Here is a 14,738-nt window from a genome sequence, read left to right on the forward strand (position 1 = left end):
GCTACCCCTCACACCAATGTTTTGAATTTTGTTTTGCAAACCATTTCAGTTTGGTTACTGTAATGAAAGATTTCGTTATTATTAATACTAAGTGTACTGTTTCAGAATTATTATTATTATTATTATTATTTATATATATATATATATATATATATATATATATATATAACCTCATTAAACGCACTTTTGTAATGGTATTGAAACCATATATTTCTGTGCATTTGTTCATATATTGAAGCTAGTTTTATGACACTCTTATTTGTATATTTACTGGGTCGTCTTCAAGTTTTGTCTTTTTTTTTTTTTGAAGAGTGTAGGAGTATTTTTTTGATCTACCGAAATGTTGGCCCCAAATAGGAAAATCCATTTAAATAGAATGACAGATTCCTTAACTTTTAAATTTAATTTAATTTTTTGAAAGCAAATTTAATTTAATTTATAATGCTTATAGTTATATATTTTTTAAAAACATATAGTTTTAGATTTAATTAGAGTGTACCTAAACTTAACTTATTAAAAGCTTTGTAAAACATAAATGTTAAATTTATGTTTAACTTTATTTTATTATAGAAGTAGACGTCATAAGTTGAAATTCTTTAAAAAAAAAAAAAAAACCCCTTATATGTTGGCCCATGTGAAAGCCATGTTCAGCCTATGTAAATTTTTTTTTATTTTTTTATTTTTATAATGCAAACCCATTTAATTTTCTTTTAACCTCGTGGTTCCATGGGTTGGTTAATTGTTACCGCTGTAACCATGGTTTGGGTGAGCGGACAAAACAAGGATTGAAGATCTTTATTATATGCATTCGAAATTAGAATGTTTTTCCCTTTCAAAAAAAAAAATAATAATAATAATAATAATTAGAATGTTTTCTAACGTTTCCATTCCAAAAAAAAGGTTAAAAAAACAAATTCTTAAAACAAAATTGTGGGTCCCGATGAGTCTGACGTGTAGTATTGGTTGGAAGAAAGAAATTCTGATATCCAAATGAGGGAAAAAAATATCTAATAAGTAGTAGTTTTGGTGAGAAGACGAGAGTCAAAACTCAATACTGAATATGGGAAGTTATTGCAGAGACATGGGTACTTTAGCCTCAACAGGAACTTATGCTTCAATAAGAAGAAGTAGCAGCAGCAGCTCTTTGAGTTTGAGAAGAAGACCAGTCCATTACAACAATTGCTTCATTCCACCATTTTCTTCTCCTCTGCTCCCATCATCTGTACGTTTTTGCTTTTCTTACTTTGTATTGTATAATCTATTTGCCCATTTCTTTACCATGGAAGCTGCAATTTACTCTCTTGCTTTTCTTCTATTTACTTATTCAGTTGCTAGAATATTGGAGCCTCTTAAATTGATTGTGTACCAAAACTCTATTGTCCACCTATATATATTAATTCAATTCAGTTTGAAGTCAAATGTAAACTGGAGCCAATATTCAGCCGAAATTTTATTCTAGTAAGTTAGACCGGCTGATGGGTTTGTTTCGCTTTCATATCTTTTATTTAACAGTTTCATTTCTAAAACAACTCTGCTACAGGCACCCATTTTTTTACCCAAAAAAAAAAAATTCACACACTCACTCACAAGGTACCTCACTTGGACCCACCACAACACAAAAGGAAAAGGGGGTGTGTATTTTTTAGGTGAAAAAAAAAAAGGAGAGCATTTTAGGGGTTAAGAAAATCTACTGGAATTTGGTATACTAGCAAAGCAAACTTGCACTTGAACACCAATTAATGCTGGCAATGATTACTTACATACAGGGAAGATGATAAATGTCAAGACTCCTGCAGTTTTGGCATTGATTTTGGATGGAAGTAGTATAATTGATATATAAACTAGAAATTAATTCACTTTCATAGCTAGATATGAGTTAATATTGAATTGGGATTGCTGGCTCTTTAAGTTGATACCCCTATCAGTCTATGAGCATGGTGTGAGTAAGAACAATCATGTTTGTTGTTGAACCTTCGATGTTTATTGCGATTTATTCAATATTTTGGGGAATTATACACTTTCTTATAATTTAAATATGTATCTCTTTTGTTTCATGACCCCCATAAGATATTTTGTTTTATTGAAAGTTAATAATGATTGGATGCACAGCTTCACTTCAAACAATACCATGGTCAATATTGCATAGTAACTAGTTATATCTAAGCTTGATTGATTGCCATTTCTTTAGTTACTATGAGTTTCATCTCTCCCAATAGAGCTAATCTTTTCTTACAACAAAGACACATTTGGCAATTGGTAATGTTTAGGTTTGGTCCATAACTCTTCACCCTAAATTTAATTATCAAAATATCATTAAAACCAAAATTTAACTAAAAAGAGCCCAATTAATAAAAATTCTATTAACCTGAATGCAAATTCTCAAGTCAACTTCTTTCTCTCATCCTTACATCCAACAGTTCAAAATTTGCTGCAATTGTTCTTTGCTAACACTGCCAACAAAATTGAGAAACCAAATTATAAAAATGAAAATAAGCTCTTTTGTTTTTGTCTTTTTTTCTCTTCTTCTTATAATAGTCCATAAAGTTCAACTTCTAGAGTTTAGCATACCCTGTACATCTGTCTAGTATCTGGATTGTTCTTATGGAATAAATTTTATTTCCCTTAAAAAAAAAAAAATAAATAAAAGAAGTATGTTGAGAGTTGAGAATACCTTGTCCCTGGGGTTCAAACCAGAGTTCTCCCTTGTGGAGAGAGTCGGAAGTGCCACTAAGTCAAGAGGCTCTTGGTCCTTGTGATTTTTTTTCTAGAGTCTTGCAAACTCTCAAAATTTCACTTCTTGTTAATATATATATATATATATATACTGGGATTTTTATTTTCTTCCCCTTGTAAAGAGTCTGCAACTTCTAACTGCAAAGCTTCAGTTTATGTTGTTCAGAAGAAAGGCAATGTAAATATTCGGAGATTGTTTATGGAGAATATAATCAGCAAAGTATCATGTAGCTTGCTGAAAGTGGAAGATGGCACAGATGACGAGGCATGTGAATTGGTAAGCGGATTGGAACTTTCAATTGGGGAGGGTGCTGACAGCATCAATGCTTGTCTCTTCAAGGCAATGAAAAATAATAATGGTTGTGGCATTCTGCTGTTGTCTGATATTTTTGGGTTTGAAGATTCTTCCACAAGAGAGTTTGCATATCGTGTTGCTTGCAATGGTTACAAGTATGTTGCTTATCCTTGAAGTACCATGCACGCATAGTACTTTCTATCATCATGCCATGGAAATTTTCTTTGAACAGACTCTTCAGGCCCTTATAACTTTATTTTGGTTAAACAATCTGCAGTGTTCTAGTTCCAGACTTATTTCGTGGAGATCCATGGACAAAGGACCGACCAAAGATTATGCTTGAACAATGGATTGCAAGTCAAGACCCCCAAAGGATGGCAAATGACATTGCCGCATCAACAAAATGGATGGTTGATGAATTTGTGGCTGCTGGAATCTCAAAGAAGCTTGGCGTAATTGGTTTTTGCTATGGAGGTGGCCGAGTGATAGAGGTACTGGCCAGAGATCAGGGTGCTTGTTTTGGCATTGGGGTCTCCTTTTATGGTACAAGGATGGACCCATCTATAGCATCTGATATAAAGGTTCCTGTATTATTTATCTCAGGGGACAATGATCCACTTTGTCCCATCAGTGTCTTAAGGGATATTGAGACAACAATAGGTAAGGGATCTCAGGTTGTGGTTTTCAGGGAAAGAGGTCATGGCTTTGCCCACCGGCCTGCATCTCCTGAAGAAGATGGAGATGCAGAACAGGCTTTCATGATAATGAGAAATTTTCTTAGTGATGGCTTAGTTATAAATAACTAAATGCTTGTTAATTTACATAAGATCTGGTGTGTATCTATCTTAAAGGTGAAGCTCATGTTATTACTTCACAAAATGATGATATTTACTATTCTATATCATTCTGTAATTGCTTGTTCAGTTTTAAGATGTAGCATAGCTTAATTGGAAAGTCTCTAGAGCGTGTTACTGCTGTTCTGGAGGCCAAACTTCAGTTTATGCTCCTATAAAAAGTTCATATTTGGTCTGACCATGGTCAATGGTTCTGTTCATGTGGTGGGCTAATTGAGAGTTCTTCAAAGTCATTTACTCATACTAGATGCAAGTCGTCAACTGTGATTATTATTATCAATCTTTTTATATTTGGCAGAACATTAATGTTGTTGGTTGAGTCCCAGTTGGTTACAATGCTTGAACATTTTAGAATAAAATGTACTAAGTTGACCTATAATACTTTGTGGGAACTGCCACCCATTGGTTTGATCTGCTTTTCTCAGTTTTCTATTTCTATCTCATTGCGGTAGAGTATTGTACCTGATCCAAATCCGTTTTCTGTTAGACTATACTAGTCTGCCTCAGGAATTTTGACAATCGTGTCAGTGAACACAGTTCCTATGCTACTATTGGAAGCCAATGGCAGCCGAGGGGAGTGCTGAGAAGTTATTACTCATTTAGCAAAAAAAAAAATTCTCATCAAATTTTTTAATTTTTTTTAATTCATTAGTATATATAATTATATATATATATATATATATTTTTTTTTTTTTGAAAGTTAAAAAAAAAAAAAGTTTTTGACCCCCCAAATAAAAATTAGTCCTTCCTAATTGAAAATTGACCAAAAGAATATAAAAAATAAAATGATCACTTGATCTATGTGTTTTGCATTATAATTTGCTTGTTTGATGTTTGAGACTCAAAGTTAAAATTTAAGATTTTGGGTTTTTGAGTGCTGTCGTTGTTTGGTTCAACCAAAACAATTATTTTGAGTGCTTTTTATTTTTGATTGGTTTTGTTTTGGGCAATTATAGATACTATCTTATCAAATTCCATTAAAAATAGAAAAAAATGCATCATAAAGCAAAATACAAAAGAGGTAAGTGTCACAAAATAAAACACATGGGAATTCCATGTTTGAAGGGCATATCAAAATGGTGGCATGTGTAATTTACCCATTTAAAAAAAAAATAAAAATTAATTGACAACACTACTTTGTCATTTAGTAAGAAAAATATTGAAAATAGTTATAATAAATATGATTTTTGATTTTCGTACTTCATGCCATTTCAATTAGAGAATGAATGTACTTCTATTTACTCTTTCAATTTTTTCTACAATTATGAAACAAGCATTTTGAGTCATGAATATTGTCAAACTACGCTTCACAACAAAATAAAAGATAACTCCCTAACAAATTCTTTGATTTTTATATATTGAAAGGGAAATTCTTGTAACATTTAATACATACTCAATCATAGATAAATTTTATAATTTTAAATAACATCAAAATTGGTTGTGATAGATCATAAATGATTGATTAAAATATAATAAAAAAATAATTTTGCATCTTTTTTTATATGTGTTAAAATTGTTAATATTGAATCGATAATAGTTTATTTTTTATATATTAATTTAATTTAGAATTTTAGTATATTTCACATTTTTGAATAATTACTTTTCTTTTCATACACCAGTCCTCGTAAGAGAAAATCTTGGCTCCGTTCCTGGCCAAACTAAACAGTCACTTTTCAGTTCGTGATAATTAAAAATAGGGTGTTTTCTAAAGTTCAACCGACAAAACTAACACTTTGAGAGCAAAGACCGTTTTACATTTTTAAGAGCTTTGGGGATAACAGTTGGTTTGTTCCGCCCTCAGAGGTGAGTTTGTTGCGCCTTAGTTGTAAACCATGTAAGATTAAATCCATTATTACAATTATTAAACGTTAATGCATGTCTTGATTGCAAAGCCGTAGGAATTTTAGATCCCTGGAAGCCTATTCGGCTGTCTCATGAATTATTTTTTTGGGGTATCTGTGTTTTGGGGGCTTGAATGAAATGATAATGTGGTACTATGAATTCTCTTTTATGGACTTACGAGCTTGCTTGAATGAATTAATAATGTGGTACTATGAGCTCTCAAGACCATGTAGTTTTCCTTTCAAAAAATAAAGACCATGTAGTTTTATTGGATCCAAATCTGTTTGCAGCACATTCTTTTAACATAAAACATTGTTTCACACTCATTGTTGTATATAGTGTACACATTTTTTATTATTGATGTTTACATTTAAAATATAAAATGGGTGATGTGTACAGATGATATACACTAACGAATATGAGGAAAAAAAAAATTCAATACCCCTCCCTATTTTTAAGACCCATTATATCCCTCAATAAGAGCATTAAATAGCAATGTACTAATCATCTAGCTAGTCTAGTCAAAATTTTATTAACAAATCCAAAACTAAACCTATGTATAAATACATAGGTTTTTTTTTGGACTAGCTCTAACTTCTAGCTACAGGTCAAATTTGACTAGCATTGTAGTTAATTGTAATGAATTTAATTTAATTTTTATGGGAAAAAAGAGAAATATATATATATATATATATATATTTTTTTTTTTTTGTTTTTGTTTTATCGATTAATGCATGCAACCATGTGCTAAATTTGATTAGGCAACCTAATCTAATATGCCTAAAAGGTCTACATTTGTTAAAGAGTTGCTAAATCATGTCAAAGTCCCTATTTTATCTCATGTCAAGAGTCTTAGAATGTTAAGGTACATATTTGAAGATCGAGACCAAGTTTCATGAAGAGCTTAAGAAGACGAAAGTATGTGTCCTAGCTATAGGCTCTCCATCATGTCCTGGTTGATCAAGCCTTGATAGACTTGATTTTAATTCTGGCCCATAGATTGACAACAGGCTTTGGATTTCATTCCCTACTGCTGAGAGTATTTAAGAAAACATATTAGTCGATCAAAAAGAGCGATGTTGGAGAGTGTTGCATTTGTATGCCTAGGGTTTTGCACCAAGTACTCTTTTCACCCCCAACTTAAAGCATATCCAAAGACAGGTGATTTAGCTAAAGCAACCGCACAATTAACATAAATTTGCAATTGTAAAATGTTTCAACTTTCAAGATGCTCACGATTGGAGTCATAGACTGGGTGTTCGCATGAACAAGTACATATTTAGAGAGTCCAATCGGGTTTGAATTGCATGTAATCATATCATTAAGTTACTACTAGAGGTAGCAACTAGAATTAAGGTTTATATTAAAAAACCTTCTATATTATATTAGTGGATTTTTTTTAAGGGTTGGTGGTAAATCATGGATAGTTTTTCCTTATTAGAGCATCTACATCAGTATGTGCAAAAAATTTTCCATTTTGCATATTTAAAACCTACTTTTTCTATTTTATACATCTATCTTTACAAAACACCCACATCAATTTGTATATTATACACATTTATTCAAATAAAATATTCATTTTTTTTAACACTGTGAACAGTAACCGTGAGAGGAGAGAAAAAGGAAAAGAGAGTGAGGTAAAGAGAGGAGAGAGAAAAAAAGAATAAAAAAATCATTTATACGGTGAACAGTAACCGTGTATATATACACGATTACTATTCATTTGCAAGACCATTGTGCATATTTAGACATTTTTACAAAGAATAATGTGGGAGGTTTTTGGGTTAAAATGTGTAAAATTGAGCACTTTTTGTATTTTAAAAAACTATCCATGAACTAGTATGGTTGCTCTTAGGCTTTTCTATTCATAACCATGTGCTGTGTAGTTTAATTTCTACTTTATTTTGTTCGTACTATTGGATTGTGCTATATTTAACCATAAACTAATAATTTGAACAAAATTGGTTAATAATTTATACTCAACTTAAAATTTGGTTAATATTACAACCAAAGTTTGAATTCTCAATTGAAATATACTGATGTGCATGAAATATATACAATAAAGTACTCACATATCTACATATTTAGCCTTACTTTTATGTTATTTTGTGACTAATTATATAATATCTTTGTGTTGTAGGTAACAAGGGTTTTACATGCAAAGTGGGGCTAAGCCAATTGAATCAAGCCAACTTACATTCAGCCAGGCATGAATTCAAGAAAAGACCAACCCAATTAAATTTAAGTCCAATTGGAGTAAGGAATCAAAGGAAATTTGCTCCAAATCCAAGTCCAATTCGGATTAGGATTCCAGACTACACATCAGTTAGTATTTTTGGCATAACTTTCAGCTCAGATGTCCAATGGAGATGATTCAAGTTGGGCTGGAACGTTAACTTAAAGGGCTACAACTTTGTAGTTTACCAAAAGTCCAAATTCTGACGTTAAATGGGCCAAAATAGTCGGTTAAGTGAAGCCTAAAAATCTGGGATTTTCTCCAAACGAGAATTCAACTTGTAATAGGATTCCTTGACCTATTTAAGGGCTCTTTAGGGCAAAATTCAGAGAGGCGGAGGCTAGTGCTAGGGCTGAGGGCTGAATGTATAGAGAGTGCGGCTACTTCTTCGGTTTTCTTCCATGACAGTTAGTTTTATTTTATTTGTTTAGTTTAATGTTTAGTATTTTATTTTTGTGTTTTCTTTCAATTACTATGAGTAGCTAAATTTATAATTAGGGTTGAGGATGAAACCTTGTTAAGGATCATCAATAATATTTATGTGATTTGATTTTTCCCACAATAGTTGTTCTTTAATGATTTAAATTGTTCTTGCTTCATATCAATTGACTAAGATGGAATTCTAGATATGAGGTCAATCATGTTTTTCTCATGATTTAGGATTTATCTTAATTAATTGAATGCTTGGTTTATTAATTCTTGATTATAAAATTGGATATCGTTTGTGATTTGTCTGTCAATGGATACAATTTATGATTTGATTTTTAGAATTGGATATATCTTGTGATTTGTTTGGCTACGGATACAATTGATGATTTGGTTTTATACTTAAGAAGCGAAGAAGAACATGCTTTAGATTCTTAAACATAAGTTTTAATGATGATATTTTCCATGATAGCAAGATTGATTTCTAGATTATCATGTAGTGAGTTGGGAAAAATCAATGATCATAAATATATACTGATATGATTTACAAGGTGGATTCCAAAACCTTAATTCCTTTCTCTTAATTGTTTACATCTTTTTATTGCTTTATATCTTTTGCTTAGTTTAACTATTTGCTTAATTTTATTATTTGCTTAGTTTATTTTATTGCAACCAACCAATTTTTATTTAAACTAGATTAGGATTAATTTGGTTAAGGTTTAATTAATTTTCCTACATTCATACAAGTCCCTGTGGGTTCGACCTCGTTCTTGTCCAACTATACTTCGGTACGGTTCGTACACTTGCGAGTATTTTAAAATTTCACAACATATACCTAAGTTTTATCCTATCACATATACATGATATGTGAGATTTGACATTTGACATTTGACATTTTCTAATTAAAATATGGGAGTCAGAATTTATCATGTTTCATTGAATTGTTATTTTTCAAATTTGAGTTAAACAACTGAATTTTCACCATTTATCAAGAATCAACTATTCCTATATATTTCAAATTTCTGCATAATAAACATATCTTGATTTTTTTTTTTGGATGCAAAACATATCTTGAATTGAAAGACAATACAACACAAAATTGAGTACCGATTAAAACAAACAACTATAGTATGTGTTCCAATATATTAGGAAAATTATTAGTTTACATTGTAATATTCATTTAAGAAAATGTGTACAATATTATACAAATTTACAAAAATTGTATAATATCGTACACATTTGTTTAGTTAACAGTATAAATCTTATATGAATAATGAATTAATGCAATTATTGTCGAGTATATATATATTTTTTGATAGAATATTGTTGAATATATTATTATACTATATAGTAGTGTACATGGTAAAACAGACGACTCTATATTCAGTCTCCCTAGAATTTCTCTACTTTAGTTGTTAGAATTTACCAACATATATTTATAGATTTTTACTCAAAATATTTAAGATTTAACTAGAACTCATTTGGTAATAAATCATTTTAAGAAAATTTTAATACAATTTTCGAAATATGTCAAATAAGTGAATTACTTTTTTTTTTTTTGCTCGTTAAAAACTTCAAAAAATATTTCCTAAAAATAAGGATATTCATTAAACATGTCAAAATACCGCGTGGGCGTTAGTGTGAAACTTGAAAGTAACTAACTTTCAAAAACATAGTTTCTATTTTAAGGTACAACCGTACAAGACCTCCGCTAAATGCTTGTGGATTGAACCAAAAAACCTAAACCCCGAAAAGCCAGCGAAAACCTTCTCTCACCCCCCACCAAGAGACACATTACAGAGCATTGCAATGCCAGTGGAAACTAGGGTTAGGGTTTCTTTCTCTTCACGTTTCTCTTTCCCTCAACCCTCCTCCTGGTCATGGTGATGGATAATGGAGAGAGAGAAGATGGAGGAGGAGGAGGAGGAGTAGGGGGAGAACTTGTGGAGAAGTTGCATGTGGTTCAGGAAATAGTGGGTGTGATTGAATCCGTGGCTCAATTCGGAGATTACAGGAGGACACATAAGAAAGATTGTAGTGGCATTGTTAGGCGCATCAAGTTGTTGCTGCCTCTTTTAGAAGAGATCAGAGACCTTGAAACGCCAATCCCGGAGACGGGTATTGCTTGGTTGTGTAGTTTGAAGAAGGTGCTTCTTTGTGCGAGGAAATTGTTGAAAATGTGTAACGAGGGGAGCAAGATTTATCTGGTTAGTTGAGTTTTTTTTCCTATGAATTTTTTTCCCCTTCTTCTGTTTACATATCCTAATAATCTGCTTGCAATTTAGGCATTGGAAAGTGAGGCAGTCATGATAAGATTTCATACAGTTTATGATAAGTTCAGTCAAGCTTTGGGAGATTTCCCTAGCGTTGAAATTGATGTCTCGGATGAATTGAAAGAACAGGTATATATGTCCATTTTGTTGCGAAAAGTAACTTATGATTGGTCTGTTATATGTTTTGAACTCTAATAAATGATTGAGTAAATAATTGCCATATTCTTAATGTTATATCAAAGAGGTATTGTTTCAAGTTTTTGTTTCTTAACAATTTTGTTATTATATTGAAAATTACACATTTGAAAATCTTTTCTCACAAATTATTTAGAGTGTGTTGCTTCATCTGTTCAGAATGTTGGCACTATCAAGTTTTTTTTTTTTTTTTTTTTTCCTTCTGCTTCTATCGTTAAATTTTAAGTTCTGCTTATACTATGGTTCAGATTGAGTTGATGTGCGTGCAACTCAGGAGAGCACGGAAACGAACAGATACACAGGATATAGAACTAGCAATGGATATGATGGTTGTGTTTTCCAAAAAGGATGACCGGAATGCTGACAGTGCCATAATAGAACGGTTAGCAAAAAAGCTTGATCTACATACCGTTGAGGACCTTAAGATAGAGACAATAGCTGTAAGGAACCTTGTTAGAGAAAGAGGAGGGCAAAATGCAGATACTACTCAGCAAATCATTGAAATTCTCAACAAATTCAAACAAATTGCAGGCATGGAATTAACCAATGTTCTCGATGATCCTGTCATGCCTAAAATGCTTGAGAAATGCCCATCTCTATTGATCCCTCATGAATTTCTTTGTCCAATCACACTCGAGATAATGACAGATCCTGTTATTGTTGCTAGTGGACAGGTAATAATCATGTGCCAAACGGATTTTTATGGGCTAAAACAATAATATAGTAGTTAAATTAGTCATTTCATAGGTGAAATATAAGAGCTGCAAGTTGTTGTTACAAAATGGCTGTATTGAGTTGAGTTCAATTTTTTAAGAACTTCAGTCCTCAGAGAGAATTTATGTTATTACAATGAGGGTTCCTTTTCTCTATCCCACTTCTGAAGGTTTCTCTATATCCTTTTTATTTAGCATGTGCATGATTTATGCTACTAGACTATTATAGCACCATAGACACTAATAATTCTTTCTTTTTTATTTGAAACTTTTTTTACTTCATTATTCATCAAAGACATATGAGAGGGAAAGCATACTGAAGTGGTTTGACTCCAACCACCGGACCTGTCCAAAGACCAGGCAAACTTTGGCTCACCTGTCAATAGCACCAAATTTTGCACTCAAAAATATAATTTTGCAGTGGTGTGAGAAGAACAATTTTCAGCTTCCTGAGAAGCCTGATTCTTCAGTCCAGGAAATCTCCTCATCTGAACACAAAGAGGAAATCTCATCTTTGGTTGAAAATCTATATTCTAGTCTGTTAGAGTTGCAGAGAAAGGCTGTAAAGAAGATCCGTATGCTCTCAAAAGAGAATCCTGAGAACAGAGTGTTGATTGCCAAGAATGGAGCAATCCTGCCATTAGTGCAACTCCTGTCCTATCCAGACTCTAAAATTCAAGAGCATGCCGTAACAGCTCTATTGAATTTGTCCATTGATGAGGCTAATAAGAAACTCATAGCTAGAGAAGGAGCCATTCCAGCTATAATAGAAATCTTGCAGAAAGGAAGTACTGAGGCTAAAGAGAACTCGGCAGCAGCTTTATTTAGCTTATCAATGTTGGATGAGATCAAAATAACTGTGGGATTGTCAGATGGCATTCCACCATTGGTAGCCCTGTTGCAGAATGGGACAATTAGAGGTAAAAAAGATGCTGCAACTGCACTCTTCAACTTATCTCTCAACCAAGAAAATAAGGCCAGGGCCATTAATGCTGGCATTATACCTCCCTTACGCCAGTTACTGAAGGACAGAAACTTAGGCATGGTTGATGAGGCCCTTTCCATTTTCTTACTTCTTGCATCACATCCAGATGGACGGCAAGAAATTGGAGAGCTCTCATTCATAGAAAATCTTGTTGAATTCATCCAAAAAGGAACCCCCAAGAACAAGGAGTGCGCAACATCAGTTCTTCTTGAGTTGGGATCAAACAATTCATCTTTCATACTTGCAGCACTTCAGTTTGGAGTGTATGAGCATTTGATTGAGATTGCAAATAGTGGAACCAACAGAGCACAAAGGAAAGCAAATGCAGTTTTACAGCTCATTAGCACAAGCGAACAAATTCCCTAAAGCTATATCCAATTTGGTGATTATGCTATTCTTTGATTAAAGTGTTTATGTTTATATTAATTGGAAACACATAATTGCCTATAATCTTGAATTTATTGTTCATATATTTGGCAAATTATTCTTACTTACATATTTATGATAGCTGAGAGCATATGCTATTCAGTGTGTAACATATATGTAGTGTCTATTTCTCCAATGTTGCCCCTAATTTAAGCAAATATACATTTACCGTGTTCATATATTAAAATGGTCCTGTGCAACAGCTGACTTCACTATAGCATGGAGTCCAAAATCAACTTCTGTTTCATTTCTGGATGTCTGATGTTCTCTGGCTGCCCACTGAATTAGTTTATCATTATGTAACACAACCATGCAACTTGGCCTGTGACCAAGGCAACCAGGTTCTCCAAGTCCAAGCCACAATATTTCTCTCAAGATTGAAGGTACTCCCACTAGAAACCCCACCTCCCCCCAACAAAACACCAAAAAAAAAAAAAAAACCGGAAGCCTGTTCAGTTGTCTAGTTCAAATCAAAATTATGCATTATGGATTATAAGTTTTCTGATACATGTAGGTTCAGAAGGCATTGTTAAGGATGATTGTGGCGCATGTGTTTGTAATTGCAATTGTTGTCCTGTTTGAAAGTGGAAGAATGAAGAATGATTAAGAATTGAAGGAGACTAGTTTACAGAATTTTGCTTGAGTGAGTTACATCCGAGTGTCAAGCAAACTTATTACTATCTGATTATTTAAATTTTTATTGAAAAGTTTGCTAGAGTGAGATGTATTTCACTTGAGCAAAATTGTGACAGAATGAAAAGTTATCTACAGAGTTGTGCAAAAAACCTGAGGGAAAGTGAACTTTTTGTATACCTAGCAACTAGTAACAGTCATAATAACATTTTAAAGTATATGCCTCTTCTCATGTGACTTCTCCAATGTACCATTTCAATGGTATTTCCTCATTGATTATAACTGATCATTTATATTTAGTTTCTTTTACAATTTTTTTACTCACTATATGGAGAAATTCACAGGAATCTCCAAGTTTGCTACTTGTAGAATCCTGGCTTAGTTATATATCGGAGTTGATTTGTCTACAACCCTTTAACAAACTCAATCGAGTGGGGGCAAATATCATCTTAAATATAACAATTATTATGTGCCTCAAAGCCCTCATTGTTCTTTCATTCTTCCATTCCCCTTATTTTCCCAACAAGACAATATTTGATAGAAATGTAAGGAGAAAGTGAAGTAACAAGTTTGAAAGTGATGAATCAAGATTTGGTGAATTTTGATGGTTCAAACTTCACCCATTGTCTTGACAAAATGAAGTTTCTTCTTATTGCATTGAAGGTTTTCTATATGTTGGATCAGACTTGCAACCATTTCCTCAAAACAACGATGTAATCAAGGCTCAAAGGAAGAAATGCAAAGAAGGGACTCTGTGTAGGGGCACATTTTGAATACTCTACTGGATCATCTCTATGATCTTTCACTCCATTGAAGACACCAAGGAACATATAGAATGCTTTGGAGAGGCGAAGTACAAATTGGAGAAAATAGATATGGACAAATTTATCTTTTGATAAGGATAAAACCCAAGGCAGACAGATCCAATTAACAACGTTAGTGATAAGCAACGGTGTTGTCAAAAGAGACGGTCTTGATGGCCTAACAATCAAAGAACTGGTAAAGGGAATTGTGTCTCAAACGGAAAGGCAAAAAGACAGACGGATTCTTCATAGTAGAAAGATTCCAATGAGACGGACGGACACGAGGTAGACGGGTAGTAAAGCCATCTGGCACCTACGTGGCCT

At 32.8% G+C, this 14,738-nt stretch overlaps 2 protein-coding genes across 2 annotated transcripts; both read left to right on the forward strand.

Annotated features, from left to right (window-relative positions):
* Positions 1-1,028: 1,028 nt before the first annotated feature.
* Positions 1,029-4,123, forward strand: LOC126712561 (uncharacterized). The gene is made up of 3 exons (XM_050411927.1): positions 1,029-1,222; positions 2,900-3,183; positions 3,306-4,123. Exons 1-3 carry the CDS (start codon positions 1,061-1,063, stop codon positions 3,832-3,834), a joined length of 975 nt encoding a protein of 324 aa, XP_050267884.1. The 5' UTR covers positions 1,029-1,060; the 3' UTR covers positions 3,835-4,123.
* A 5,962-nt stretch (positions 4,124-10,085) lies between these two features.
* LOC126712562 (U-box domain-containing protein 15) lies at positions 10,086-13,033 on the forward strand. The gene is made up of 4 exons (XM_050411928.1): positions 10,086-10,593; positions 10,672-10,788; positions 11,103-11,528; positions 11,863-13,033. The coding sequence occupies exons 1-4, from the start codon at positions 10,267-10,269 to the stop codon at positions 12,916-12,918; spliced, it is 1,926 nt and encodes a 641-aa protein (XP_050267885.1). The 5' UTR covers positions 10,086-10,266; the 3' UTR covers positions 12,919-13,033.
* Positions 13,034-14,738: the final 1,705 nt, after the last annotated feature.

This window comes from Quercus robur, chromosome 2 (assembly GCF_932294415.1).
Source record: "Quercus robur chromosome 2, dhQueRobu3.1, whole genome shotgun sequence".
Taxonomy (NCBI): Eukaryota; Viridiplantae; Streptophyta; class Magnoliopsida; order Fagales; family Fagaceae; genus Quercus; species Quercus robur.